General features: G+C 42.7%; 1 protein-coding gene across 2 annotated transcripts in view; it reads left to right on the forward strand.

Annotated features, from left to right (window-relative positions):
- Window positions 1-27,376, forward strand: part of PLS3 (plastin 3) — a 153,484-nt gene that overhangs the window by 52,648 nt on the left and 73,460 nt on the right. For both annotated transcript variants that reach the window (XM_068250917.1, XM_068250918.1), the window contains 3 exons: window positions 9,092-9,142; window positions 13,382-13,466; window positions 26,167-26,330. In XM_068250917.1, the coding sequence (XP_068107018.1) occupies window positions 13,400-13,466; window positions 26,167-26,330 (231 nt within the window). In that variant the 5' untranslated portion in view covers window positions 9,092-9,142; window positions 13,382-13,399. The remainder of the gene's footprint in view (window positions 1-9,091; window positions 9,143-13,381; window positions 13,467-26,166; window positions 26,331-27,376) is intronic.

Below are 27,376 nucleotides of genomic sequence, written 5' to 3' on the forward strand. Positions count from 1 at the left end.
GGACCCACTCAGGTACTGTACAAGCTTGGGGTGGGACAGAGGGAGGCAGCCAGGGTAATGGTACCTAGCCCTCCTAGGGAAGGAGGCAAGGAAGCGGTACCTGTTTCTAATGGACAGCTGGCTAATCACGGTTTGTCTGATTCTAAACCTGTCACTGTTGTTCCAGATACCTGTGTACATGATGTGAAGAATGAACGTAACTGTGATGTTAATGTTGTACCAGATGTTGCTAATAGCTTTCATGCTGAATCTCACAGTGCTAAAAATGATGTATGTTTAAATGTGACAGTCTCTAATCTAAGAGGTAACAGTCTTGTTTTGCCTGGGTCATATCCTTCCAGGGCAGTGGAAGCAGGCCAGGTGTCAGAGCAGGCAGCTGGGGGCCTAGACCTCCCCTCCTGCTATGACAGCCAGAGTGCTCCACCATTGTCTGCTGTTAACAAACAGCTGGTGGAGACAGGCCGCGCCTTCCCTGTCTCACCCTTGCATGTCTTCCCCTTGCAGAAGCAACCCAGTGCAAAACTGCCCACAGGTCCACCCTCTATCCTTCCTGGAGAAGGGGCAAGCCTCGCCACCCAGGTAAAGGCTAATTCGTTTTTTAAAATGTACTCTAATGTCCACCTAGGTTGTGCTGACCAAAATGTTGTGCCAAGGTGTAGTCAGTTAGAGCAGGGGTATGCCACGCTGCTTCCAGATTCGCAGGCTGACACCCGAGAGTCAGGAAGTGACCCGGATGTCAGCCAGCGACTCTCTCCCTTACAGGAAGCGCTACGCAAACCCAGCCAGGCCTTTAGCGGTAAGCCTGTTGGTGTGCATCGCACCGTCTGCAAAGCGGACACTGGGACACACCGGACCATGAGGCCTTATGCTTCTGGTGAGTTGTCTAACGGGCAGTCAGATAAGAAGTCGAGAACCCGTTCAGTAGCTAAGCGCCGCGTAGAGCGGGTCATGCAGACCCACTCTGTGCGTCTGTCTGGTAGGGGAGAGATGTGACGAATATTACGAAAGTCGTGCGCGTAAGCGCCATCGACTTTCGCATGGTCGTGCACAGTTCCTGTCAGTCTTGGGTAAATGCACAATAGATGTCAATTTCCCTCTCTCTTACTGAGTACAGTAACCTCCCCCACATCCTGTGTCAGGAAAGAATTTCACAAGTAGCCAGACCACCTGGGGAGCAGCATTTGGTACATAGCTCATCTTTCCCCAAAAGGAAAACCAGCTCAAACTGGTTGAGATTCAAAATTTCCCTCCAAGCGTATAGCTTCACACAAAGGGAACGTTAACTTATTAATAATTCAAAATAGGTTTGTCACAGCAAGACCAAAATTACATTTCCTGATACCTAGGAAACAGGTCTATAATTCACATGAATTATCCTTCTCTAGCTATCAGGAATCAATTGAGAAACCGCTTTATCCGGCATGCGTAGAGCAAATTCGTTAGACTAGGCGTGTATAGTCTCATTTAATACAGAGTCGCATGCTGCTTATGAATATGGTCTCGGATCTGCGATGCACCCATCTGGGGCGGAATTACACAAATTATTAATAATTGGTACATTCCTTGCTCCAAGTCTGTGGGTGGTAACCTGACTTGCCAGGAGGTAACCCTGCCTCCAACACACCTACTTTCCAGGTAGTGACCGCCCCAAAACTCTGGTCAGTAAAAAGCGTTTGCAAGGAACTCCACCCAGTTCTTCAATTTACATCGACTAGGGAAGTCCAGACATGTGCTCACGGAAGAACCGGGCGCATGTTGTGTACAAAGGACTTTTAAGCTGAATGCCTACGTTTAAACTGGACTATTTTCTTCATGATTCAAATGGACTGCTCAGCTAACTAAGTAAGAACTTTCTGTTTTATTCCTTTTATTTTTAAGCTCTGTGTTTTATATGTTAATAGGTGTATATAACTGTATGTAATGCATTTGTGTTATTAAACGTTTAAAAATCGTTTAGCGGTTATGACCTGTTGCTGAACATACACAATCGTACCTATTCTCCTGAACTCGCTACCCTGTGTTTAATAGAAGTATACATTTATAACCCGTATGCGAGAACCCGGCCCAGACATAACGATCTGACCCAGATTCTTGCATACTGCTAAGGGTTAATATAGCGTTCTCCAAGTCCTAGTAAAATTACAGTAGCGGGCTGTGTAACTCGCTTGGTGGCAGATCTTTGAATTGTATATGTGTGTGGAGTGATTCGGTTGGTATCAGAACGCTCCCTTCGCGAGTCAGTTCATCAAATTGCGAATGCGGGTTACCCTTCGTGATGAACAAATGACCGTGTAAGAGGATTTCTGACGCTGATCGATTTACCCCACCCGCAGACCGGCTCGCGGTCTGTGACATTTACTATAAAGGGATTGTACTGAATTCCTTTCTTTACTTGGCCATCTAACCATTCCTGAAATGCTCTAAAGTGCATCTGTGACTATAATTGTTCCGGAATCAATAATGCGTCAGCCTAAACTGAAAATTTGCTTTAATCTACTAGTTGTTCTGCAGAGGGTGTGTGTTAATTCGCTTCACTTCAAGCATATGGGAAGTACGGTCTGGTTCTCATGTTGGCTGTGGACTGCCTTTGTGTGCTGATCTATTTTTAATGTCTTCTGTGTCTGTATAATGCAGTTTGGGGACGTGCTATTGTCTGCTCTATAGCACTTGATAAGTTATTGTAGATCTTTGCCTGGAGGTGGCACAGTTCAGTTTGCTGCGGTCTGCTACCTCGTTCAGGCGCGTATGAGAGGAATAGTCGCTGGAGACTTGGGAGCAGGATACAGCCGATATATGGCTGATCCTGCTGCTGCACAAGTCCCAGCCGTGTTAAATACTATTCCCCCTCCAGGCCGCCATGGATGGTGGGGAATGAAATAATTCAGCTTCCAGCAATTGCTGGTGGCCGAAATATTGTGTTTTAAAAGTAACTTCAGCTCCGTCTTCTGACGGCGCCGAAGTTACTCCCTGTGTGCCCAGGTCTCTTGCGCTGGATTCACTGTGTTCGATTCAGACTTTCTGCCTTCACGACAGAACATTGGTGTACTGCATGCTATACCGACTACCAACAATCGTTTTTGTATGAACATAGAGATTAAGAGAACATCTTCCTAACCTGAAAATCTCCACTGACGTAGGAAGTAGAAGTTGTGGTAGTAAATAAAAGCTGCTATCTGCTGATTCGTTAACTGGAAGCAGTGCCAGATAATCAGCGTATTGATTAGTAGCTAGTGGCTTTGTTTTGATGTCGAAGCCTCTTTTTTTCCTGTGTCAGAGATTTGATAATTCTTCCATCCTACCTATGCATTAGCAGCAGACTTTAAGGCCGGATCTACACTATAAGCATTCTTGTGAGAGCTTGCGTTTGATTAGCACTTGTTAAAAACATAGCTCCCATTCACTGTCATTAAAATCGCAGTATAAATTGCGTAAAAATTGCCGCAATCGTGTACATTTTCACGCAATCGCAGCAATTTTTACCATGATTTTAATGAAAGTGAATGGGAGCGATGTGTGTTTTTTTTTTTTTTTTTTTTTTTACAAGAGCTTATCAAATCAAACGCAAGCGCTCACAAAAGTGCTGATAGTGTCGATCCGGCCTAAAGGTTTCTTTTAACATACTCTTGCAAAATTTGATGTGCATAAGGAAAAAAAAAGCTAAACAATGTGCTAAAATTTGTGGACTATATAGAGCTGACCTAGAGGCTTGGCTACGGCTGAGGGACTTCTGTTTCTATGGTGAGGGGAGGTGGAACTAGGATATGGTGCCCAGTGGGGTGGGTAGGGTTAAGAGGGGAACAAAATGCTTGTTGTTTGCGGTTATTGAAAGGATGTGCTATTGCCTCTGTAGACAGATGTGACTCGAGATGGAGATCCAGGGGATTTCCATTGTCACCCTTGAAGAGAACCCGAGGCATAATTGCATACCTCTGTGTCTCTGTATTGCCGCCTCTAGTCCCCCCTGGGTCTGCTGTGCCCCTGTAAAAAGCGCTCGGCTAGTGATAATCTGCTTGTCGCTAGACTTGTATTTACCTACAGCCTGTCAATTAGTCAGCTCTCCCTCTGCCTCCGCCGCTGCCTGGCTCCGTGAGCTTTCTCCAATTGGAAGCTAATTCGTGACCTGGGAGATACTTCCTGCCAGCAATAGCGAGACACAGAGGGATGCGATTATGCACAGAACATGCCTCTGTGTTCTCTTAAGATTCTAAATGCCCGCCTTGGGTTCTCTTTAAGGTGCCCATAATCTACTTATTTTTGTATCCTGATGAACCGTCCAATTTGATAATTGTCTTTTTAGGACTTGTATTAATTAGTTATAGCTGCCATATTTTTTTTTTTTTTTAATTTATTTATTTTTTTTATAGAGAGTAGGGTCAGTTATTGAAGTGTGTCTAATGATTTTGATTCTGTACACAGACTGCTATTTCTTCTTGCCTCGCTACATTGGCAGCTTTCCCCTGTTAATGTTCATGGTTTAATTTACTAATGATTTTCTGTCGAGTGAGCAAGTTCGCGTGTTCTCGCACTGTCGCATTATCCCCGCTGACAGATAGTGATCGTTATGATGTTTTCAGTGCAGTTGAATTTGATGCCACAAGTGCTCAGTATGTGCTCTGCGTATGAGGCAAAAAGACACACTTTTCACTGGTCACATTCCTGAGAAGACTTACTAGATATCTGATAATCCCTTGGAAGTTTGCACGATTTCAGTTTTTTTTTTTTCGTTTGTTTTTTTTCCTTCCACCAGCACATTTGTTCTTCCTAATCTCTTCTTGAAGTGAACCTATTAAGTTGGCCATCCATCTTTCGTCTTGGCAGCCGATCGACCATCTGATTTGATCATTATCAAATCGGATGAAAATTGGTGCCGCCATGAGCATGCCCGATCAATGATGCAAACAATTTTGGGTCGAAAGTGGTTGCATGTATCGATCAAACATGCTGCAAGATCTCGGGCCATCGTGGTCGATCTGGTACATAGTGGTAACAGCGAGTGATATCATGACGAACGCAACGATGCAGTACTTTACAGAGTATATAGTCATGTCATTAACTGTCCTCGGAGAGTCTTATCTCCCTAGTGTAGTCATATGCTTTTTTTTTCTCTGTCCTAGTCTAAAGCCAATTTTGGGGACAACTATTTCACTTACTGTATCTGTTTTTGGTATGTTTGTAGAAATCGGAGTGTCTGAAGGAAATCCCCCCCCCCCCACAAGCACGGGGAAAATATACAAACTCCATGCCGATTGTGTCCTAGTCCAGCTCTACAAGACAAGTCTGCTGACCACTGTGGCCACTGCCTGCAATAAAAATAAATGTTTTGATTTGAGGAGAATGTTGTCAGTCCGCTGCAAAACCTCTGGATTAGTTGGCATTGGCAGTAGTGTGACAGCTTCACTGTGTGTGCAGTGTTACTATTCATGGCATTATTCGTATTTGCATTGTGAAAGAACATACCTATAAATGCTCTTTGTATCTTATGACATTTAAGGGAGTTTATAAAGGCTGTTTAATATAAATGTCTGGATTTTCTCAATTGGAGGAAGGAACACTGCTCACCACACCACCACGCCAGCCAGGAGCAGAACTATGCACAGCCAGGCCAGACAATCGTAGAGGAAGGGAAGGTCCGCTCATTTGGATGATTAAAAGTCAGATTTTTATTAAAAAAAAATCAGCACTGGACAAAGGCATATCCGCTCATGACTAAAGCGCAAATGGATGCTATGATACGCGTGAGCGGATAGGCCTTTATCCAGTACTGACGTTTTGGATGAATAAAAATCAGACTTTTAATCATGCAGTTGAGTGGACCTTCCCATCCTCCTCCGACTGTCAGGGGTTTCTTCTCTAAATAAATAAAATATAATTATTCTAGTGGTAAGTATACAGACTTAATGGTTGTTACCAGAAGAATTTTTAAATGAGCTTGGGGAGTCACCTGTATGGCACACATTTGAAATTGCCGTGGCCATATTTTGGCGCAGTGTGAAGACCGAAGAATGCTCAGCCAGCTGCAGGCAAACTCCTAGGTAGTGTTAATGCAATTCCCCTTTCAAGTTGTTGCAACTCGGGGGGAGGATGTGTAATTCGGGCACTGACTATTGCCATCGACTGAATCACCTTTTCTTTTATTACTTTGAGCTCCAACTATTGCTGGCGGCCAAATAAATCAGAGTGCGGTTATAGCCGTAATTGTCATTATGGCGGCGCTTAAAGCACTCCACAGAAATGAGCTGATTCGCCTGCATGGGCTAGACTCCTGAACAGCAGCCTTGTTTTGAATCTAATGTGGTTATGTGTGTTTACTTTTGTGTGTATGTGTGTTTTACTTTTGTGTGTTGTGGATGTGTGTTTACTATTTTTAGATTTGCTAAGACCATTTTATTAATGGTCTTAGCAAATCAAAACAAATCAAAAAAAAAATCAAAACTTTTTAAAGAGATTTTTTTTTTAACTGTTGAATGATTCTATACATCTGAATAGTATAATCTGTGTATAATCTGTATTCCTTTCCCGCCCGCACTCAGACTAGCCCCCCTATACCACCCCTCCCCCCGGGTGCACCATAGCTGCTAATTGTATTGCGGTCTATGGTACTGCTGAATAAGGTCCACCACCATTGCATTCAGAATCCCTACTTCCTCTTTTTCTGATTAAAGTGGACCTGAACTCTTCCACAGGACAGACAGAAACATGAAGAAATGCACCCTGTATGTATTTATAGAGTCTAGCCCTGATCTGTGACTAATTACTAGTGTAATTTGATCTCTCAGCTGTCAGCAGGTTGCCTCGGCAGAGCAGCTAATTTGTAAATACAGAATGTTAACCCTATGTCTGCTTCCATGAATGCAGCAAGTAGACACACTGCAGATTTATTGCAGGATTTGTATCAGCTGTAACAGTGTTTTTCTTTAAAGGTTATTATGCTTTTGCTTATATTTTAGAGCAGAGAGGAAGTTCTGAGTTCAGGTCCGCTTTAAAATGACTACTCCCAAGCTCCTAGCACAAACTTGCACACACAGTACCATACTGCGTGGTCTTGGTGAAAGCACTGAGAATTTGACATCATTCCCCAGCTGTCAGGTGACATTTATCACAGCTCAAAGGGATGTTTAAACTCTGCAATGTAATAAAATATAGTCCTCCTCTATCCTCTATGACCCTGCTGTAGTTCTGGTTCCTGTACAAATATGATTTTTCCCCCAAGCACTTTATGTAAGGAATGTGGATTGTGTAGGTCTCGGCCTGAACAGACATGTCTGGTGGATAGGGAGAGTCTTGCTATCTGCTTCACATATTTTGCAGATCATGGTGTTCCTAGTCCAAGCTTCTGAAATCTCATACACTTTTCGCAATCTTCTGGCTCTGCTGCTGTTTTCAATTGGACCAATACTTGGCAGTAGTTCTGTGAAAAAAGCAAAAATATCTTGCGCAGTCATCACACAGTGTAAATTTTGCACAGTTTTAGTATAGACAACCTTTACATTTCAGTCTGGAGTGGGCTTTGATTTCCTATACATGCTAACTAATGCAAACGATGCTCACTTGCAGCCATGGCTTTTCTATAATTAAATGAAAATGACTCCCCACTCCAAACACTCTACCCATCTTCTAAACTGAAGTAATCCTGACAACCTTTATGAACGTGTCTCCCATTTAGAACTCGATGGACGTATGTCTTTTTTTTTCAACCCGAATAACTATGTAACCAATCTCCAGATTATCATCTGAGATTGGTTACATAGTTATTCTCCCTATCCAAAAAATCCTAATTTCAACTACCTGTCCTTAGGACCATTGTAAGCACTTCCTGCGGTGCCTTTCCATAGGTGAAAGCAATGTGTGATGTAATTTCCTTCTGTTTATGTGTACAAGCCTGCAATGGGTGTGCCCCAGACCAAGCATGAGGTGCTATCAGCACAAACAAAAGAAAATGGTCTTCATATTGACTTAGGGCCTGTACACACTGCTGCGCTTTTAAAATCGCATGAGTTTTTTTTTTTTTTGTTTTTTTTTTTTTGATCGCAAGGTCTTTTGAAAAATCATGTAAATCAAGAAGACTTTGTACACACTGGTGCGAAGCGGTTTTTCTATATTCATGAAGGCTTTGCAATTTAAAAAACGGAGCGCAAGCGCAGCAGTATGTACAGGCCCCGTAACTGCTAAAACTGCTGATCAGTTTCAAAGCTACATTATGTACTTTCTCTGTAATGCCTGGCACACACAATGCAATTTGCCGTCATCTTGATGGTTAAATTGATAATTTCTGACAGGTCCAATCTGATTTCATATAGTTTTTTTGCTCGCTTTTTCTGATCACTTCTATATAAAATCGATCAGAAAAACAATGGGAAATCAGAACGGATCTGTTGGAAATTGATTTGCGCGTCAATCTGAAGGAAATTGCATTGTGTTTACCAGGCATTAGGCCTCATTCACACACTTTGAATACGCTTTTTATATGCTTTGAAAAACATTTGTGCAATTTTACGTGTTTAAAGTGCATTTTTCTAAGCGTTTTTTATAGCAAGCTTTTGAAAGACAGGAAATTCTGAAAACAGTCTGGGAACGCGAGTCTTAAATGCAAGCAGCAAGCAAAATCGCTTTGCACTGCAATTTTTAAATACACTCATTGACTTCTATTGCAATGCGTTTTCTGACCGCAACATGCAAATATGAAGAAGGTACATTAGTAAACATTACTTTTCTAATGTTCTAGTGCACTGATGCCTAACCTTGGCACTCCAGCTGTGGTGGATCTACAAGTCCCATGAGGCTTTGCAATACTCTGACAGCTCTAAGCATATCTCTGGGAGGCAGAGGCATGATGGGATTTGTAGTTTTGTGACAGCTGGAGTCACTGTCCTAGTGGATCTAGACCATGAAAAGTGGACAGCAATGCGTATAGTGTGAGCGAGGTCTTAAGAGAATAACAGGGATTTTTGGAACAACATTGTTCTTTGTAGAGTTATGTACGCCATTCACATATAACAAGGTGATTTAGTATTTAGGTTCATCTATAAATCTTCACTTCTGTGCTAAAGTGCAGGTTTCCTCTAATATTAATGTCTTGTTTCTTGTTTTTCAGGTAGAAAGTAAAACGCAAGGATATTTTTTATAAGAATTCTTTTGCATTTAGGTAAGTGATTTTTTTTTTCTTTTTTGGAAGAATTTTGATGCTCATAGGTTTATATTGCTGTCTGTGTCTTGATAATGACATTTGTATAGTGCCAACATCAGTTAGCGTAAAAATAAAGAGAATACAGAGATTACATAATTTACCATCACTCTAAAGCCTGGTAAACATCCAATCTTGATTGGCCAATCACTGACCAATTTTACCATCTCCATGTAGTATGAGGGCTAACTGGCTTTGACTACTACAAACAGATTGTGTAGGCAAGGCCTCATACTACATGGAGGTGGTAAAATTGGCCAATGATTGGTCAATCTAAATGTTATGTGTGCACCAGGCTTTTAGTATGCAGCACATAGAAGAGATGGCCAGAGCATATACAGCCATACCATGATTCAATAAGAGAGGGCCTTGCCTATGTGAACTTGAAGCCTAATGCTGGGAATACACCATCATTTTTTTCAGCAGAGAGATGGCTCGATCAATAATTTCCAACAGGTCCGACCTGATTTTGTTTTTCTGATCAATTTTCTCATAGAGGTCAATGGAATTCAATCAGAAAATCGATTGGAAAGTAAATCTACACAAAAAACTTATCGTATATTCCTAGCATAAGGGAATACAGAATGGAAACCGTTGAAATGTCCAGTAAAGGAATCTGTAATCTTTCCATGTTAGAGGGGTATACCTCACATCCTGACTGGAGATAAGGAATAAATGGCTATTTGATCAACGGGAAGTGGCATTAGCAGGGCCTTGTATTTTTCACACTGATAATCAGGCTTTGGTGTGTTCGTTTCATGGATTAGTAGAACCGTCAAAACAGGGATCCGCACACAGTCTGCAAGGAACAACGTGCGTATATTGTTCCAATGCACCCATAAAATGCACATCAAATTGTCTCAGCCAATCCAGTCATGGATTAGTAGGCCGGGCCTAAGGCATGAGGTGTGTGTGTGTGTGTGTGTGTGTGTGAGTTTTACAGTATTTATTTATTTATTTATATGTATTTTTATATTGGTTAGTTTTGTACCTATGTATTCCTGAAGCCAAACTCCAGTCCTGGAAGCATCATTTTTAATCTTTATTTCTGTACTGCTGAAGAGTACTTTACACCAAGTCAGGCAAAAACCACTTTGGAAATTATGGCATACCAGGCACCGCGATAGGTCATAATGTGAATTATGGCTGTAGCGGCGTTCAGTCAGTAATTTGGGCGCCGTCAAAAGATGGAGCCCAAATTGGGATAAAAACAGCACAATTTGTCCACCAGTGGCCTGAAGGGGGAATAGTAATTAATGCCACCAGGAGTTTTGCAGGAGCAGGGTGAGACATTTTTCAGCTTTACCCTGCACCCCGATTTCCTGGCGCCTTAATCACATGTACACCTTTACACCACAGAGATCCGTGGGAGCTTTCACTTTTGCCAGACTTGGGTTGAGAAAGGAAGTAGTTACCTAAAGTGTTCCTTAAATTGTTTAACATGATTCTCTTCTTACGTGCTTTGTCTCTGCCACAACAGGCTGTGCAATTTTTGATACAATTCTGTTTAATGAAAGTAACGGAACACCAGTTTCCATCTAACGCCATGAACATCCGTTAATTATGCAGTAGACTGGAGTTTTCTTTCAGTAGAGTCTACACAAGCCACGAGCTGCACTTTGTGGTTCTTGTTCCCTTTCCATCTCATTAGGCTGTGTTGTATCATTTTAAAGGGCATTCTCCTCTCTGGATCTCAGATTCTTCTATATAGTAAAGCACATCAGTGTTTCTCAAGGTGACGGCCTGTGCCAGTTTCATGAAAGATTGTTTGCAGTCTATAACCTGCATTAAACTTTACTGCAGGCAGAGGCAAAATAATTTAAGCTATTCCTGTTCCTGCTGTGTATACACTGTGTGCAAAACGTGAGTTACACTATTTGCATATTGGTGCTATCTGTGTACTGCAGAGTTTTTAGTACATTAGGCTCATCTCAAGTCCCCTCTACACATAAACATAGGTTAGGCATATGCCATAATTAGGCCACAATTAGGCATAATGTGTATATGCTTTCCAAAATTCCCTTATGCACTAACTAAAAATAAGTATTCTGGTTAGTTTGTATACGACTTATCAAGTTCAAGTACACCCTAAGCCAATAGGTTTTTTTTTTTTTTTTTTTTTTTTTTGCTTGTTTTGCAGGCAACCTCACCTATACCCAGGTGGGGTAATTAGTGTCTCAGCTATGTGGATTCCATGTGGCTGAGACACTAAATTACCCAGCTATGCATGGGGGGGGGGGGGGGGGGGGTTGCCTGCAAAACATACACCATTGGGGAGTCACGACTCACGAGAACAGGTTTGGGAAACACTGCCCTAAAACACAACAAATCAACTACTTGATGCTCAAATTCAACATGTTGAGAATCCATGCAATAGAGCTTTGTTTTAGAAAAAGCAGCACTATTCTCCTCCCTGAATATCTGCCTGTATATACCAGGCTTAAAGCTGGCCATTAATAATTTAATCTGTATAGGTAGGTACGGAGTGGCAGACCTCTGTTGGTCAGAGCCTGGTTGCCTAATCTTGGCTAGTAACCATTCACCAAACGTATAATGCATAAGTCCAAATCCGGTTAGCACACCAGTTACATCAAACAGCGACTTTTTATTTCATCTTAGGGCCTGTTTCCACTACACGCAGATTAAATGCAGAATGGATGCAGAAAAACTGACTCCAATGAATGCCTATGGGAAAATCCGCATCAGAAAAATTGCGATTAGCGGAAACAGGCCCATAGACATCCATTGGAGTCAGTTTTTCTGCATCTATTCTGCATGTAGTGGAAACAGGGCCTAATGCTGGGAATACAGTGTTCGTTTCTGCCGTGCGTTTCTGCTCTTGATCGTTTTTGCGGCTCGATTCAGCTCTTGATTCTCTTATCTTCCGCTCGTTTTTCTTATCTCTTTCTATTCACAAATATCAGAAAACGAGTGGCCAAAGAATGGATCTCCTCCACTCCGGTAGGATGATGAAGAACTCTACCATGATCTCCTGCCACCACTCCCACCCAGGCAGTCGCTACTTTGAGCTCCTCCCGTTGGGCCGCCGCTACAGGACCTTACCTTCCAAAACCACCAGGCGGGAGAACACCTTCTTCCCCCAAGCGGTTCGGCTGCTTAACTCCAACCTTCCCCTGTCAGGGCCCGCCTACTAGCATGCCCTAGCGGGGCCGGTTCAGCCAGCTCTCGCCGTTGCCTGCCCTGGTTCTCACTGCCCAGGATCCGGATGGTGGTCATAGTCATTGTTGTTATCACCATTATTATCCCTACTATTATCAGTATTAGTGGTATTGGACTGTACCTGCACAGCAGGAGGATACACTAACTGAAGTTCTGGGACTGTTATTTGAGAAGGCCATATCTATACCATTACTGCAGTTCGTAATTTGCATTAATTGTTAATTTGTATGCGTTGTGCGTCTGACCTCATATACTATATCTAGGCCATGTGTGCCACAAGCAATTCCGAGTATAGCTCTGCTGTACTTGGCGAAATAAAACTGATTCTGAGATCGGGCATGTCAGAAATTATCTATCCAACCATGTTATCAGCTTAAAAACAAACCGTGTATTCCCAGCATTAGTCTACAATGCTAGCTAAGCACTGTAGACTAACGGATAGAATAAAAACAACTGTTCGATGCAATTGGTGTGCTAACCTGATCTGGACTTTTGGATAATGCAATCTGGATTATTTAATCTTACCATGTCTGTGTAGTATAAGAACCAACAGATTTTAAATCATCCTAAACCTGTTCAGGATATTATCCAACGACATGGAAGTAGTAACGATTGTACGATTAAAACTGTGTGGATGGTGGTCAGCTTTGGAGCCATGTCACATCCATTCTCCAACTCCACGCCTGAGAAATAACGTTAAATAAAATGTTATCACTTGTATATAACTTTTCAGACTCAAAGTGCATGAGAGCTTTGGATGCATTCAGTAGGCCATAGTATGAAAGTTGGGGTATTGCCCAATGTCTCCTTAATGAGCCATTAACCAGGATTCACACCCTGGTCTCCTACAGTAAGTCAGAAGTGGTGTGTTTAACCAGTTCATCCTCATCCAGGCAGGTTACAATTTTCTAGGCAGTAATTTATTTGATACAACAAAATACAATCCCAACAAATTAAAGTGGTATAAAAGGAATGTATTTTAATGACATTAATTTAAAATAACTCTTCCTTGTTTTAAAGGGTTTTCAGCCATCAGCCATGGCAAACACAACACAAATCTCCAAAGATGAACTGGAAGAACTAAGAGAGGCCTTTTGCAAAGTTGGTAAGTGGTTATGTTTTGTTTTTGGCATCCTGATGGTGTTACTAGTGCCTGTTCAAGTACAGAAAGGAAGCGTTTGAAAGCCCTTGACTTCAATTGAAATTCCAAAGTGGAACACTGTGTAAAGGGTTGCGATCCTTCTAGAAAAATGAGAGCATTGTTCCTGCCACTAGTCTATAGCTATTTCATTTTGAGATTCTTGTTTACACTTGTCTGCTATACTTCAACCAAAGTTTTAAATGATTTTTCTCTTATGCGCCCTTCCCATTGCCAGGAGATCCAGAGACCTGCCAGGTACAAACAAGACAACTGTTTTCTGTCACTGTGTTCACACCAATCGAAACTTATAGGCATGGTGTTTACATAGGTCAAGTAGTCTGTCAGTACTGTTGCCATTATTCACTATGGTATGTAGACAAAAGGACAGCACCCAGTTGGAAACATGATTTTGGTAGAACACTTGTAGCACTTAGAGGGAAAAATACAGCAATACCCTCCAAACATGAGCAGCATTGTCCAAAATAACTACCTCAGAATAAATGGAGGTGCTTGGTCATGTTACATATGCCTGTAAGGTACTTTTTGTATTGACTGGCGGAAGAAGGATTTGTCTTTGTCCATACAAGTTTGATGTTTTTGGAGGTAAATCAAGTTTTAATTATATGAATTGTGTTTTGACACCTTTTTTATTACTAATTGTAAAAATAATTAAGTAAAAATGCATTTTGCCCTCATAGGGCTGCAGAATGTTGAGGATAGAGCTTGAAAAAGAGAGCATGGGCTCTAAAAACCAGGGCAGTGGATTCGGTACTAAATTTTTCTGACTCCAACACCTGTTTATGAAACCACCGACTCTGACACCAACTCCGACTCCGGGTACCCAAAATGGCTCCGACTCCTTAGTCTAATACTTAAAGGGAACCTTAACTGAACGGGGGTTAAAGAGTTTCAATTACCTGGGGCTATTACCACCCCCCTGCAGCAGTCCTGTGCCCTCGGAGCCGCTCTGGAATCCTCCGGTCTCCCGCTGTCACTTAGTTTCGTTTTTGACGACTCACCAGTCGGCCGGCCGCCATGCATATTATTGGACGCATTCCCTACTGCAATTAGCGCTGTTGCGGATCGCAACGCGTACAAAAATACGCGTTGCCGCATATCTACGTGTGTGGAATGCGGAAACGCGTATTTTTGTACGCGTTGCAGTCCGCAACAGCGCTAATTGCAGTAGGGAATGCGTCCAATAATACGCATGGCGGCCGGAGGATTCCAGAGCGGCTCCGAGGGCACAGGACTGCTGCAAGGGGCTGGTAATAGCCACAGGTAAGTGAAACTCTTTACCCCCGTTCAGTTAAGGTTCCCTTTAACAGGGCTGTGGATTTTGTACAAAAACCTCCTACTCCGACTCCTCAGTTTGTGAAATCTCCGACTCCGGGTACCGAAAATTGCTCCGACTCCACAGCCCTGCTAAAAACATCCTCTTTGCTGTATGTCTTGATTATACGTAGTATGCTTAAAGAGTCTGAAGCGAGAATAAATCTCGCTTCAGACCTCATAGATAGCAGGGGCATGTGTGCCCCTGCTAAAACGCTGCTATCCCGCGGCTTAACGGGGGTCCTCTCACCCCCAAATCCCCTTCGTGCAGCCGGGGAGCGCTTCCGCATTGGGGCAGGGCTAACCGCCGCAGCCCTGCCTCCCGCGTGTCTATCAGACGTGTATCTCCGCCTCTCCCCCGCCCCTCTCAGTCTTCCTTCACTGAGAAGGGCGGGGGAGAGGCGGTGATGCGTGTCTGATAGACGCGACTAGAGGCAGGGCTGCAGCCGTTAGCCCTGCCTCCAGGTAGAGATAATATACGACCAAATATACGACCAAGTTTTGCGGGGGGGTTTGGGGGTGAAGGGACCCCCGTTTAGCTGCGGGATAGCGGCGTTTTAGCAGGGGCACACATGCCCCTGCTAACTATGAGCTCTGAAGCAAGATTTATTCCCGCTTCAGAGTCTCTTTAATACGGCTATATTTAGGTTATTGTAATATTTAAGCCCCTGTGTGCACACTACATTTTGAGGATGTTATTTTTGACAGTATTGATCATGCATTGAGGGAGCTGCAGCTCTTTAGTAAGACTGTGTTAAAACGTACGCAGCACTGAATTGTCACCCCTTATGGTGCCCATATATGGTAGATTATTTATTTATTTCCGATTAGATAATTTAGTTCGATTATTCTGTTAGATCGAATTTAAAGATTTTCCAGTATGTCCGATTTGAATTTTTATTGAAAAAAAAACGGATAATCGTTTTTCTTGAACGAAAAAAATATTATTTTCAACCTTTATTCGATTGGTTTGGACGAATAAATGGGAAAATCGAACATTTTTAGTGTACCGTGTATGGACACCATTAATGTGAAGTCCTGATCCCTGTGGGCAACTGTAATTGTAGGTGTGTATGCACCTTAACAGCTCTTATGGCACTACTGTGACCGATTACCAGCTGTGAGAGGTATTGGCCTTTAGAAGTCTTGTTATATGGTATATTCTGCAGATCTGATCATAATAATCAGCCCTGACAGAGATTGATGCTGCTACGTGGCCCCCGAAGTTTCAATCAATTTCTGGCTGAAATAGATGGAAACTTGATCTGGTCTGCTGGAAAGATCTCGTTTGGTAAAGCTCTGTCGGCTGTGCAGCTGTAGCAGCATTGGATTTTCCTGATGACTGATGGTCCCCCAGCTTGTCCACCTCCCATATTATACATTAGTTAGGGAAGACCTAGAGGGACTTACTCCCAACTATTATTAACATAACATAAAACAGACCTAGAGGGCCTGGCATCTATCTAATGATCAAATCTACCAAAGTATGAAACCCTGCATGTGGCGGGAGGTGTCTGAGGTTGAAAAAATATATAGATGTATGAAGCACTATACGCTATAATATGTTGCAGGAATCCTACCTTACAAATGCCTTGGTCTAAAAAAGGAATGTAGAGGTCAGGATAAAATTTAAAATAGTTTTTATTGTGCACTTGACAATGCGTTTCATTGCAAAAGCCGCTTCCTCAGGTCAATAACTGTGCCTTTTGACCAGAGGAAGCAGCTCTTGCCATGAAACGCATTGTCAAGTGCATAATAAAAATGATTTGATTTTGAATTCTATCCTGACCTCTACATTCCGTTTTTTTCTTGAGGCATCCGTAAGGTAGGATTCCTGCATAATATTATAGTGGTTCACACATCCATATATATATTTTTTTTCAACATAGAGCACCTCCAGCCACATAGTGTTTCGTAGTATTCGTACACCCCTACTTAGGGGCGATTCATCCTGGGAGGAATGCCCAGTACTGAATTTTTTGGGGAGCTGCAACCACCACCACACTTTCCATGGCTAAGTGGGGATGGTACTTCCCCCATATGTGCTAACGAGTGGTTGCCCCATACAGCAGCCTACCTTTGTGAGTATACCTACTACTAACCTTTCTGTTATCCTGGTGACTTAATAATATTGCGCTAGATTGGGCTCCCAGTCTCCACAAGTTTACATATACCAATATATGAGCACCTTAACAGATGGGCTATCAGATAATGGACATTAACATTTCTGTGTTTTGTGCTGCTACTATTACTTTAATGATCACTAGTTAGCAGACTGTCAACATTTTCAGTTTAGTGGTCCTTTAAAGTAATTTTTAGGCTCACCATCCTTCCTGTGGCATATCATTTCTATTCTGAGCATGTTTCAGCACATGCATTTTGTATGAGTCATAGTCCAGTAATTTCCTGTGTATGAATTCTATGAACAAGTCATAATGTTGCTTTAGCATACTTTTACATAGGAAATTCATTTGCAGCCCCGCCATTAGTCAGGCTGCCTCCTTTGTCCTCAGACACAGTAGAGGGTGTAATGTGAGATGAATGCAGCATAAATGGAAACACATGCAGCCTGTTTTCTTGCTCTGTCTGTGGCATTGCAGGAACTGACTCAAAGGAATAAAGACACGTTAAGTAGCTGTCATATCGCAGCACGAACAGTGCTGGGACTGAACGCGGTGGTGAAGTTTATTGCACTTGGCAGGACATTAATGGAATGGTTCTAGCAGAATTTCTGGTTATAGAGATCAGTGTTAATGTCTTTGATATCCACTTTCCAGGGTAGATAGTGGAAATTGTTTCATTTTTGTAAAGCACATCACTGTCCTAAAAAACTGTGCTATGACGGATGTACAGAAGTATGATGCCTGGTACACACCATGCAATTTCCCGTCAGACAGAGTGAATCAATTATTTCTGACAGGCCCGATCCATTCTGGCTACTGCTACTTCAGCTGGCTACCATAGGCTTAGGGCCATCTCTGTCAGAACTTTGAAGAATAGGACCTCCTTCCCCTCTGCTGTCATCCTCTTGAACTCATTTCAGGCCCTGCCACTTTCAATGCCCACCCCATCACTTTCCATCTGACGAAATTGCATACTGTACCAGGCAGAACAGAACGTAGAATTGGATTAATTTGTCTTTTTTTTTTTTTTTTTTTTTTTCCTGACTAAATATTGTATTCACGAGCAAGGTTCTTATTAACAATACAATTTTGCAGCAACCATACTATTTTTAACCAGATTGTTCAGGTTATAATATATAAAACCACGTTTATTCGCTCAGTCATATGTCAACTATTGTGTGTGATTAAAAATATTGGTGGGGCGGAAGGGTGGGGTTAAGCACTGAGCTATGTTAGGGGAGCTGCTACATACCTCTGTGCGCTGTCTGTTGTCCTGCGTGTTCCCCTCAGATCTCTTAATGACCGGCCCAAGAATGCTACTTTCAAAGAGTCACATTTTTATAACTGGAAGAGGCTGGCTTGTGGGGTTTGCCTGGCCTGATTACACCCCGTTCAGACATTGGTGTGTGTGTGTGTGTGGGGGGGGGGGGGGGGCAGTTAGGGTTAGGCTTCAGGAAGGGTGTTTGTGCAGGAGACAGGGGTCAGGAAGGGTGCTTGTGTGTGGGGGGTGGTTAGGGGGAGGGGAGAGTTCGGGGGGGGAGAATAGGCTTAGTTTAGCTATTGCAGAATATTGGTATTGAATAGTGATAGTTTACTATGATTTTTACACCTTAATAGTAAAATATCGGTATTAAATGGAACCTTAATCCTGGAATAAAAAGAAAAAGTTTCACTTACCCAGGACTTCCCCAAGCCCCCTGCAGCCGTCCAGTATGCCTGCGGCTGCACAGGACGCGCTTAATGGCGACAAGATGGAGAAGAATACGCGTAGCTGGGCGCTGATGCTCAGTCGTCCATAAACTAAACTAACCCGAGCCGGGGACCGGAGGACACTCGAGGAGCGGTGAGGGCACAGGATGGCTGCAGGGGGCTTGAGGAAGCACCAGGAAAGTGAAACTTTTATTTTATTTTTTTTCTGCCAGGGTTAAGGTTCACTTTAAATACAGATATTTCAATGACTTGTCTTCAGGACAGGTGTGCTTTAAAGAACTAATTAGTCGGCATGATTACTTACTGTATTTTATGCAACGTAAGTGGCACCTGATCATAAGACACACCAAGGTTTAAAGGAGGGGAAAAGAAAAATCTATCTTCTGGGCTCTCATATCCCCTCCCCCCATTTTTCATCAGGTGCTACCACACCCTCCAATATTTCATCAGGTGCTCTCATACAATCCCCCAATATTTCATCAGGTATCATACCCCTGTACAGGACCGGTGCTACCATAGATGCAAAGGAAGCAATTGCCCTAGGGCCCCAAGCCTGTAGGGGCCCCCAAGGTGCCCCCCCCCCAACTTAACTGTTATTCCCTGGTGCCCCTGCAGAGTCTTCGGATGAGCCAGATGATGTAAGCCCCTGCCTTAGGGTCCTTGGGTGGAAATTTGGCTGCAACAAAGGGTCCCTACTGCCGAGTTTTGATTTGGGGTGTCTATTGGGTGGCCCCAGGGTTAATCATGCCCAGGGGCCCCATTGTTATTAGAACCACCCTGCCCCTGTAGGTGGCAATCTTTGTGAATTAAGAATATTCTAGCATTGGCATCGGTCTGAATTCTTAAGGAAATCGGACCATTGAGAAGAGCAGACCCAGGCATGTATGTGCAAGCCACAATTTCAGACATCCCATTACATGAAACTGCAGCTTCCACACCAGCTATTATAGCAAACTGCAAGTCTCTGCTTTCTAACTTATTTACAGCCTGCAATTACAGCTTTTCAGCAAGGATGAGATGCCTTTTTATATGCTGCTGGATAGATTTTGGAGTTCTAAAAATAGTTGTGCCCACAGCAGCCCCTTGGGTTTCAAATTTTCGAATCTGTTATAACAAAAATGAAAATAGATTGTCTAAAATGAAGGGAAAAACACCAGTATTTGCCTTGAAGGTGTTATTCTTGGAACAGTGACTGAACAGCCTAGAAAATAAGCTGGAGGACAGTCTGGCTGCCTCAAATAGCAGTGACAATCCTAACCTGGAGCGAAAAGAAACTTATGATATAATGGTTTGTTGTTGTACAGCTAAGAAATAGAACATTGGTAGCAAAGGAAAGGGTCTCATATTGTTTCCAGTACAGGAAGAGTTAAGTAACTTCAGTTGTTATCTATGCAAAAGAGCTTCTCTGAGCTCTCCATCCCAACTTGGGTCAAATAGAGTCCTGTTTTCTTAGAGAGCCCAAGATGGGCTCATATAATAAACAACAACAACAACCCTAGGCTACCTAATCTGGGGAGGCTGGGTGGATCAGGTAGCTGTCGCTCCTGAGGCCTGCCCTGACTTCCTTTCTGTTACGTGACGACTTGGTCACGATGCTGGAAATAGATCTCTCAGCGTGCAGGGAGGCGGAGGAGCAGCTGGGGGTGTGGCCAGGGAGAGAGCTGCCCAATGGCAGCTCTGGCAAGCCTGCAGGAACACCTCTAGTGGGCGTTTTGAGCAGGGAATCCCTCTCCTCCCATTACCCTCAGAGATGGCAACAAATATTTTCGCTAATTTTGGGGGGCTATAGTGCGGCGGTGGGGGGAACCAGAGGCATGTCATGAGGCAGACAACATGCCTCTTTGTCCCATCTGACCCACCTCCCCCCTGTACCGCCTCGGGTTCTCTTTAAGCGCTTATACAACCATGAAACAGTGAGACACAGCTTCTGATAAGGTTTTACAGCAGGAAAGTTCAAAGGGTCATTAGCTCTGCTCTGTTTTTATAGTTTAAAAATACAGTGTGGTTTGTAAACAGCAAATACGACAGAATGATGCAATGTTTCAAAAGGCTATGGGCCTGAATCACAAAGCGGTGCTAACAGGTAGCACGCTGGTGAAAAGCCCTTTATCATGCCTAAACTCAGTTTAGGCGTGATAAGTTTAGGCGCCAACTGGGTTAGCATCGCAGTGCACAGCTGATCAAAAGTTTTGCGCTAGCAAAGTTTGGTGCACTTCGAATAGAGTTTAATGGCGCTGCTTTGCGTGCGGGACTTTGCAAGCGACCTAAACTTATCACGCCTAAACTTATCACGCCTAAACTTATCACGCCTAAACTTATCACGCCTAAACTTATCTCGCCTAAACTTATCACGCCTAAACTTATCACGCCTAAACTTATCACGCCTAAACTGGCTTTACACCAGAGTTGTGCAGTGGTTATCATGCCTAAAGTCTCTAACTGGGTTAGCACCGCTTTGTGAATCAGGCCCTATATAACTAAAAATAAGAGACTTTTCTTTGCTACTAATGTTCTATTCTTTATCCGTACTACACATAGTTTATTATATCAAAGGTGTTTTTTTTTTTTTTTTTTTTTTTTTTTTTTTTTTAAGCTTCTGGTTTGCTTTAACTAAATTATATACTTGTGCTCCTAGAGCAGGGACAGGAGGATTATGACAGAACACAAGGTTACGACCTCAGGCTGAAAGGAATTCTTGAATCCATCGCTGACCTGAATACGTTTTGTGCTCTAGTTGGAGCCATGCAAACTGAAGATGGGCGCTTTATGCCCTTTTTGGCAGGGGTGAGGGCGCTTTATGCCCTTTTTGGCAGGGGTGAGGGCACTTTATGCCCTTTTTGGCAGGGGTGAGGGCGCTTTATGCCCTTTTTTGGCAGGGGTGAGGGCGCTTTATGCCCTTTTAATTTTGGGCAAGGGTTTTATTCCGACATTTTTACTGATGTCCAAGTCCCTTTTGCAAGATTTCCTGTCACTTCCTGTGTTTGTAGTAAGTGAATACATCCTTAAACCTTCTCCATTTCAAAAATAATAGATTGTGTTCCACTGAATATTTACTTTTGTCTTTTGCTCCGAGACTTCCTTGTGTACGCAACATGTTTGCTTTCAGCGCTTGCTTATTTTTAATGTCTGACACTTCTTGTTTGGAGGGATTGTAAAGTATTATGCTACTTAATATATAATATATGTGTTAATTGCTCACAAAACAATAAGATGTTCTTTAGCCATATGTGAATATCTGCTATTTTGTGTTGGAAAGCATAAATAATTGATAACGTGTCTTTGTAGTGGGATGAGCATCCAGACATGGATCTGTGGATTACCACAGTCTGCATGTTACATTTTCTGATGTTTTTGCCATGATGGTTTTAGGGCCAGTGCATCTTTCCCTGGTAAATACTCTACCATGCTTTTTTTTTTTTTTTATATTTATGCTCATAAGTTGATGCGTCACTCATATTGTTGAATCAGACACAGGAAACTCTACCTTTTAATTATGGACTCAAGTGTTTGTAAGTCATTGAAAGAGCACAGTGGCACTTTGTGGTGTTGTTTGTGCAGAAGGTCACAGAGCTAGGCAGGACATGAGTAATGAAGTGATTTTAAAGGCAAAGGATAGGCATTGTATTCTCTGATGCGCAGAAAGTCATTGAAGGGATGGGTAGAGTGTGGCAGTAGGTGAGGTATGCGAAGAAGGGGGCATTAACCTACCTACACATGCTAGAGTAAACTTGGCCATGGTGGGTGTTCAAAGCCATCTTGCCCAAGGTTCTAGTGTGTGTACAGGTATCCTCTGCGGTAGCAATGGTCAAGTGCATTGTTCTCCTCCTTACTCCGCCCACTGGAAACTGCTCAATCACGTGCTGCCCCGCCATCTGAAGGCAATTGTCTATTTGCAGCAACTGAAACTACGGATACTGGGAGCCTGTGCTAGCATTTCTCCTGCAGTGTTGCTATCCGTGTGTGAAGAGTGGGAGAAGAGGGTTGCATTGACAATCCAACACAATGGGCAGCACATTGAACACTTTTTTAAGTGGTCAGAAACTTGTAAATAACTCATGAAAGAATAAAGTTACGTTAAAACCAAGCACACTGTTGTTTTTCTTGTGAAATTTCCAATAAGTTTGATGTCACATGACCCTCTTCCTATTGAAAAAACAAAAGTTGGATTCAAAATGGCCGACTTTATAATGGCCATCATGGTCACCACCCATCTTGAAAAGTTTCTCCCCTCACATATACTAATGTGCCACACACAGGAAGTTAATATCACTAACCATTTCCATTTTATTAAGGTGTAATCATATAAATGGCCCACCCTGTAGATAATCTGAAGCAGCTACACTCCATTGCAAACAATCCTGTTTGTTTGAAAATGTAGAGAAGGCAGCATAGAACGGGTGTTGATGTTGCAGTGTCTTCACTGAACAAGCTAACCAGAACTCTTTACATGGCTAAGTCTGTTCAGCGTTCAAGTGGACCTGAAAAAAACTCTTTGTCAAAAGCTGGAGAGCGCCTCTCATTATAACAGATTGGTGGCTGCTCCCTGAAAATCAGATGGAAACCCATACAGTGGGAAAGAGACCTGAGACAAAGGATGTAAAAAGAATGGATACTTGCCTGAGGCTTCCTCCAGCCCTATGACCACTGTTGCCTCCCTCGTCGCCCTCCCGGGTAGCTCCGTCTGTCTGCTTTTGCCCCGGTAATCTTTCATTTGTGTCAGTTGCATTCACGTCATGGGGACCGTTCTGTACCTGCACTGTACTACATGCACAGACATGAACGCGGCGCCAGTGGCCGGACCGTGAATGCGAAAAAGAAGCCTGACTGATGCGACTGAAACAACTTTGCCGGGGCCGATAGCATGAGGACAGCTATCGGGACATTAGTGGTCATGGGGCTGGAGAAAGCCCCAGGCAAGTATCAATTCTTGTACATCCATCGTCTCAGGTTAAGTTTTAAGGAGAACCTGAGATGAAGGATGTAAAAGAATTGATTCTTACCTGGGAATTCCACAGGCCCCATGACCACTGTGGCCTCCCTTGCTGGCAACAATGGTCTTGGGGCTGGAAGAAGCCCCAGGTAAGTATTAATAATTTTAGATCCTTTGTCTCAGGTTCTATTCAAAAACCTGAGAGCAAGACATTGAAGTTTCAGGGGCAGTAAAAGCATATTTTAGTGATCCTTTAAAGCTTATGATAAGCAAAGGAAGAAAGATCTTTGAAAATAAACTGGAATAACTGATATAACGTGAGAAATATTTTTAGGATATGGCTTCATGGACCTCATCTTTTCAGTTTAGCTTGCTTCCTGTTATGTTAGGCTATTACAAGTTTGCTCTTGGAGGAAGCTAAGTCGTGGTTTGGTTTTCCTCTTATACCACCTGCAACAGGATTTTTCAAGTCCACAAAAAACTGTTTTTCCTGGAATTGCAGCATGATGTCCCTCGGGCTGTTGTGATTTTTCTTTTCAGCTCTGTCAGCTGGCTAGCATTAGGTAGCTGATCTCCCCGGGGTTGTCATCGGCATCCAACCTGAGGAAAATGTGCTGGTTGGACAAGTTTTCTCGTGTAGAGAGTGGGATAAGGAAAATGTTTTTCCAGACAAGGCACACGTGTTTGCGTTCAAGAGGGGACATGAGTGACCTAATATAACCCTTTTCCTTAAAGACATACTGCAGTGCTTGAGCGGTATAAGGTTACGCGCGTTGTGATGTAGTATAAACATTCCTGTTCATTTTCCGGCTGTACAGCAGCTCATTCTGGTCTGCAAACTAGATCAGCAGAACCATTATGAGCACATTCTATGGCCTGTCTGCAGAGGATCGAATTCCTGACCCTATGATCTATGCAGGCTTGAAAGCTCCATGTTTTAGAAGGGTTTTTAGCACACAACTAAAGCCAAGCAAACTAATCCATTACCCCCCAAAAAAGTCCTAGTACTCCGAGTGTACAAAATTTTAAATCCTCCTTTTTCTAAATATTGTCCTGCAGAACAACCATTTTTTTTTCTCTCTCGACTTAATGGAGACTGGGGGGTTGGGAAGACTGGCAAACCAAAGCAATCTTAGGTGGGAGTTGCAACATGCTAGAGGTTGTGATGTATGTTATGAAATAAGGATGTATCAAATCTGTTTCACATTGCTTCCTGGAAGCAAAAGAGACAAATACGCACCCCATCATTATTAATAAAATAGCCTGCAATAAAATTGTGCTCATCATATGAAAAGTGGAGTAGTGCGTGGGCTAAAGGAGAACAAACTCAGAACTCTCGCCCTGGCCAGCAGGAAGAGATTACCCTCAGTCTTATCCTGTGTTGTCTACTTAGAGCAGCATGCATCCCACTGCTCACAGGTCACGTGTCATTATTGTTTCGGGGGCCTCCCTCTTTGTCAGGTGACACCCCTTACGCTACTTAATGGGAACTCTAGGTGAGAGGTATATGGAGGCTGCCATATTTATTTCATTTTAAATACTACCAGTTGCCTGGTAGTTCTCCTGATCCTGTGTGTCTAATACTTTTAGCCATAGCCATTTTAGCATGCAGCAGATCAGGTAGCCTGACTCAGGTGTTACTGGATCAGCCATATGCTTGTTCCATGGTTTTGACTCACACTACCTATGCCAGAAGATCAACAGGGCTGCCAGGCAACTGGTATTGTTTACAAGGAAATAAATATGGCAGCCTCCATATCCCTCTCACCTTGGGTTCCCTTTAAACAACCTATACGGAGCTACTTTTACGTGGCACGGGGAACTGGCATCTTGTGGATAAGTTACATAGTTACATGGTTATTTTGGTTGAAAAAAGACATACGTCCATCGAGTTCAACCAGTATAAAGTACAACACCAGCCTGCTCCCTCACATATCCCTGTTGATCCAGAGGAAGGCGGAAAAACCCCTTACAAGGCATTTCCCTTTTTAGAATTGGGATTAGACAAATAGTGGCTATAATCACTTTTAGCCACAAGATGGAAGTACCCTGAGCCACGGTATTGGAGAAATGTCGACGTAGCTCCAAATACATTTTTAGTAGCGTAATGGGTGTTTCCTGACGAAGGGGGTGTCCCCAGAAACGTGTAGCGACACGTGACCTCTTGAGTGGTGGTAAGTGCACTGCTCTAAGCAGACAGATGCCACTAAGGGTTGTCTCTTGCCGCTGGGCAGAGCGAGAGTTCTGAGTTTGTTCTCCTTTAGGCCGCCCACTACTTCACTTCCAAAATGTGTGCACTTACCGGTAGCATCATTCTTGTTTTTTTATGAAAATATTCCCAATTATTAATTCTAGTGTTGTAAACTGCAATCATGAATACAGCTCTCAATAAAATTGTGTATTTGTTTAAAGAAATCTGTTTTGTGTAAAAAAGTTTTTTTCAAAGCTGGCTTAGTTACATTTTTATTTATTTATTTTGCAGTACAGTATACAATCGCTGAGATTGTTCACTGGGGAATCTCTGGCTGTGACTTGATTGTCTAATACTGGTGTGTTTGTTCCGTTCTAGATCTGGACAGCAATGGATACATCTCAGATTTTGAACTTCATGATCTATTTAAGGAAGCCAACCTTCCGCTTCCTGGATACAAAGTGAGAGAGATCATCCAGAAGTTGATGAATGAGGGCGACAAGAATAAGGATGGGAAGATCAGCTTTGAAGAGTTTGTTTTTGTAAGACCTTTTAAAACATCATTTTGTTAACCATTGTTTTTTTTGTCTATAAAGTGGAGGTCATTCTAAGTTCATGGCCTGCATGCAAATTTAACATGAAAGAAATGCCCCCCCCCCCCCCCACCCCACCTTAAAAAAAAATAAAAATCTTATTAACCATCTGGAGAGATGAGAAATTGAAGGGAGAACCTGGTGAAATTGGTGTATAACAATAGGATCCAGGATCAGTCTGCATTGGATGGGCACTTTCTTACAAATCGCCTAGTGTCTGTGGCAGCCTGGATGATACAATTCTGTAGTGTTGCAGACCTGCACAAGCAAGTACTGTACATGCATAGAAAACATGCACAAGTAAGTCACAGGTGATGGGCAATTCCCTCACTAATCGGACAGCAGCTTACACAGGAAATCTCACTAGCAGGAAGCCCATGCACCGATCGGCAAATCGAGTTGTTTGAGCATGTCTTAATTGTCTGCAGTCGAGCATCCAGCTGGTCATTGGGGTGCCCAATGCCATTAGTATTTTATAGGCTACCACATACAACTTAGTGGTTGTAGCTGAGTGTACACGATCGGCTACGACCATCCATCTTTTGTTGCGAAGGTTAAGGTTTGGTGTGTGTTGGAGCTGTTAAAGGTTAGGCACCTACAGGGGTAGTTAAAGAGACACTGAAGCCGAAAAAAATTGTGATATAATGAATTGGTTGTGTAGTACAGATAATTACTAGAATATTAGTAGCAAAGAAAATATTCTGATATTTGTACTTTTAGTTATATAGTGTTTTTTATAAGATTGCATCGTTCTCGAATATTTGCTGTTTACACACTACTCAGCATTCTAAATGTTTTTACAGAGCAGTCCAGTGAATTATTGACCTGTCCTCTGGCAGAGTAAAAGAAATACAGTGACTGACAGTTGAGATAACACGCTTCAGAAGACAGAGCTCTCTGCGACTTTGAAAGTGGTGGAGCTCAATGGCTCTTTTGCAAGATTACATAGTTAAAAGTTTCTTAACTCTTTCTGTACTGGAAACAATATTAGACTG

Source organism: Hyperolius riggenbachi, chromosome 8, assembly GCF_040937935.1.
Source record: "Hyperolius riggenbachi isolate aHypRig1 chromosome 8, aHypRig1.pri, whole genome shotgun sequence".
Lineage (NCBI taxonomy): Eukaryota > Metazoa > Chordata > Amphibia > Anura > Hyperoliidae > Hyperolius > Hyperolius riggenbachi.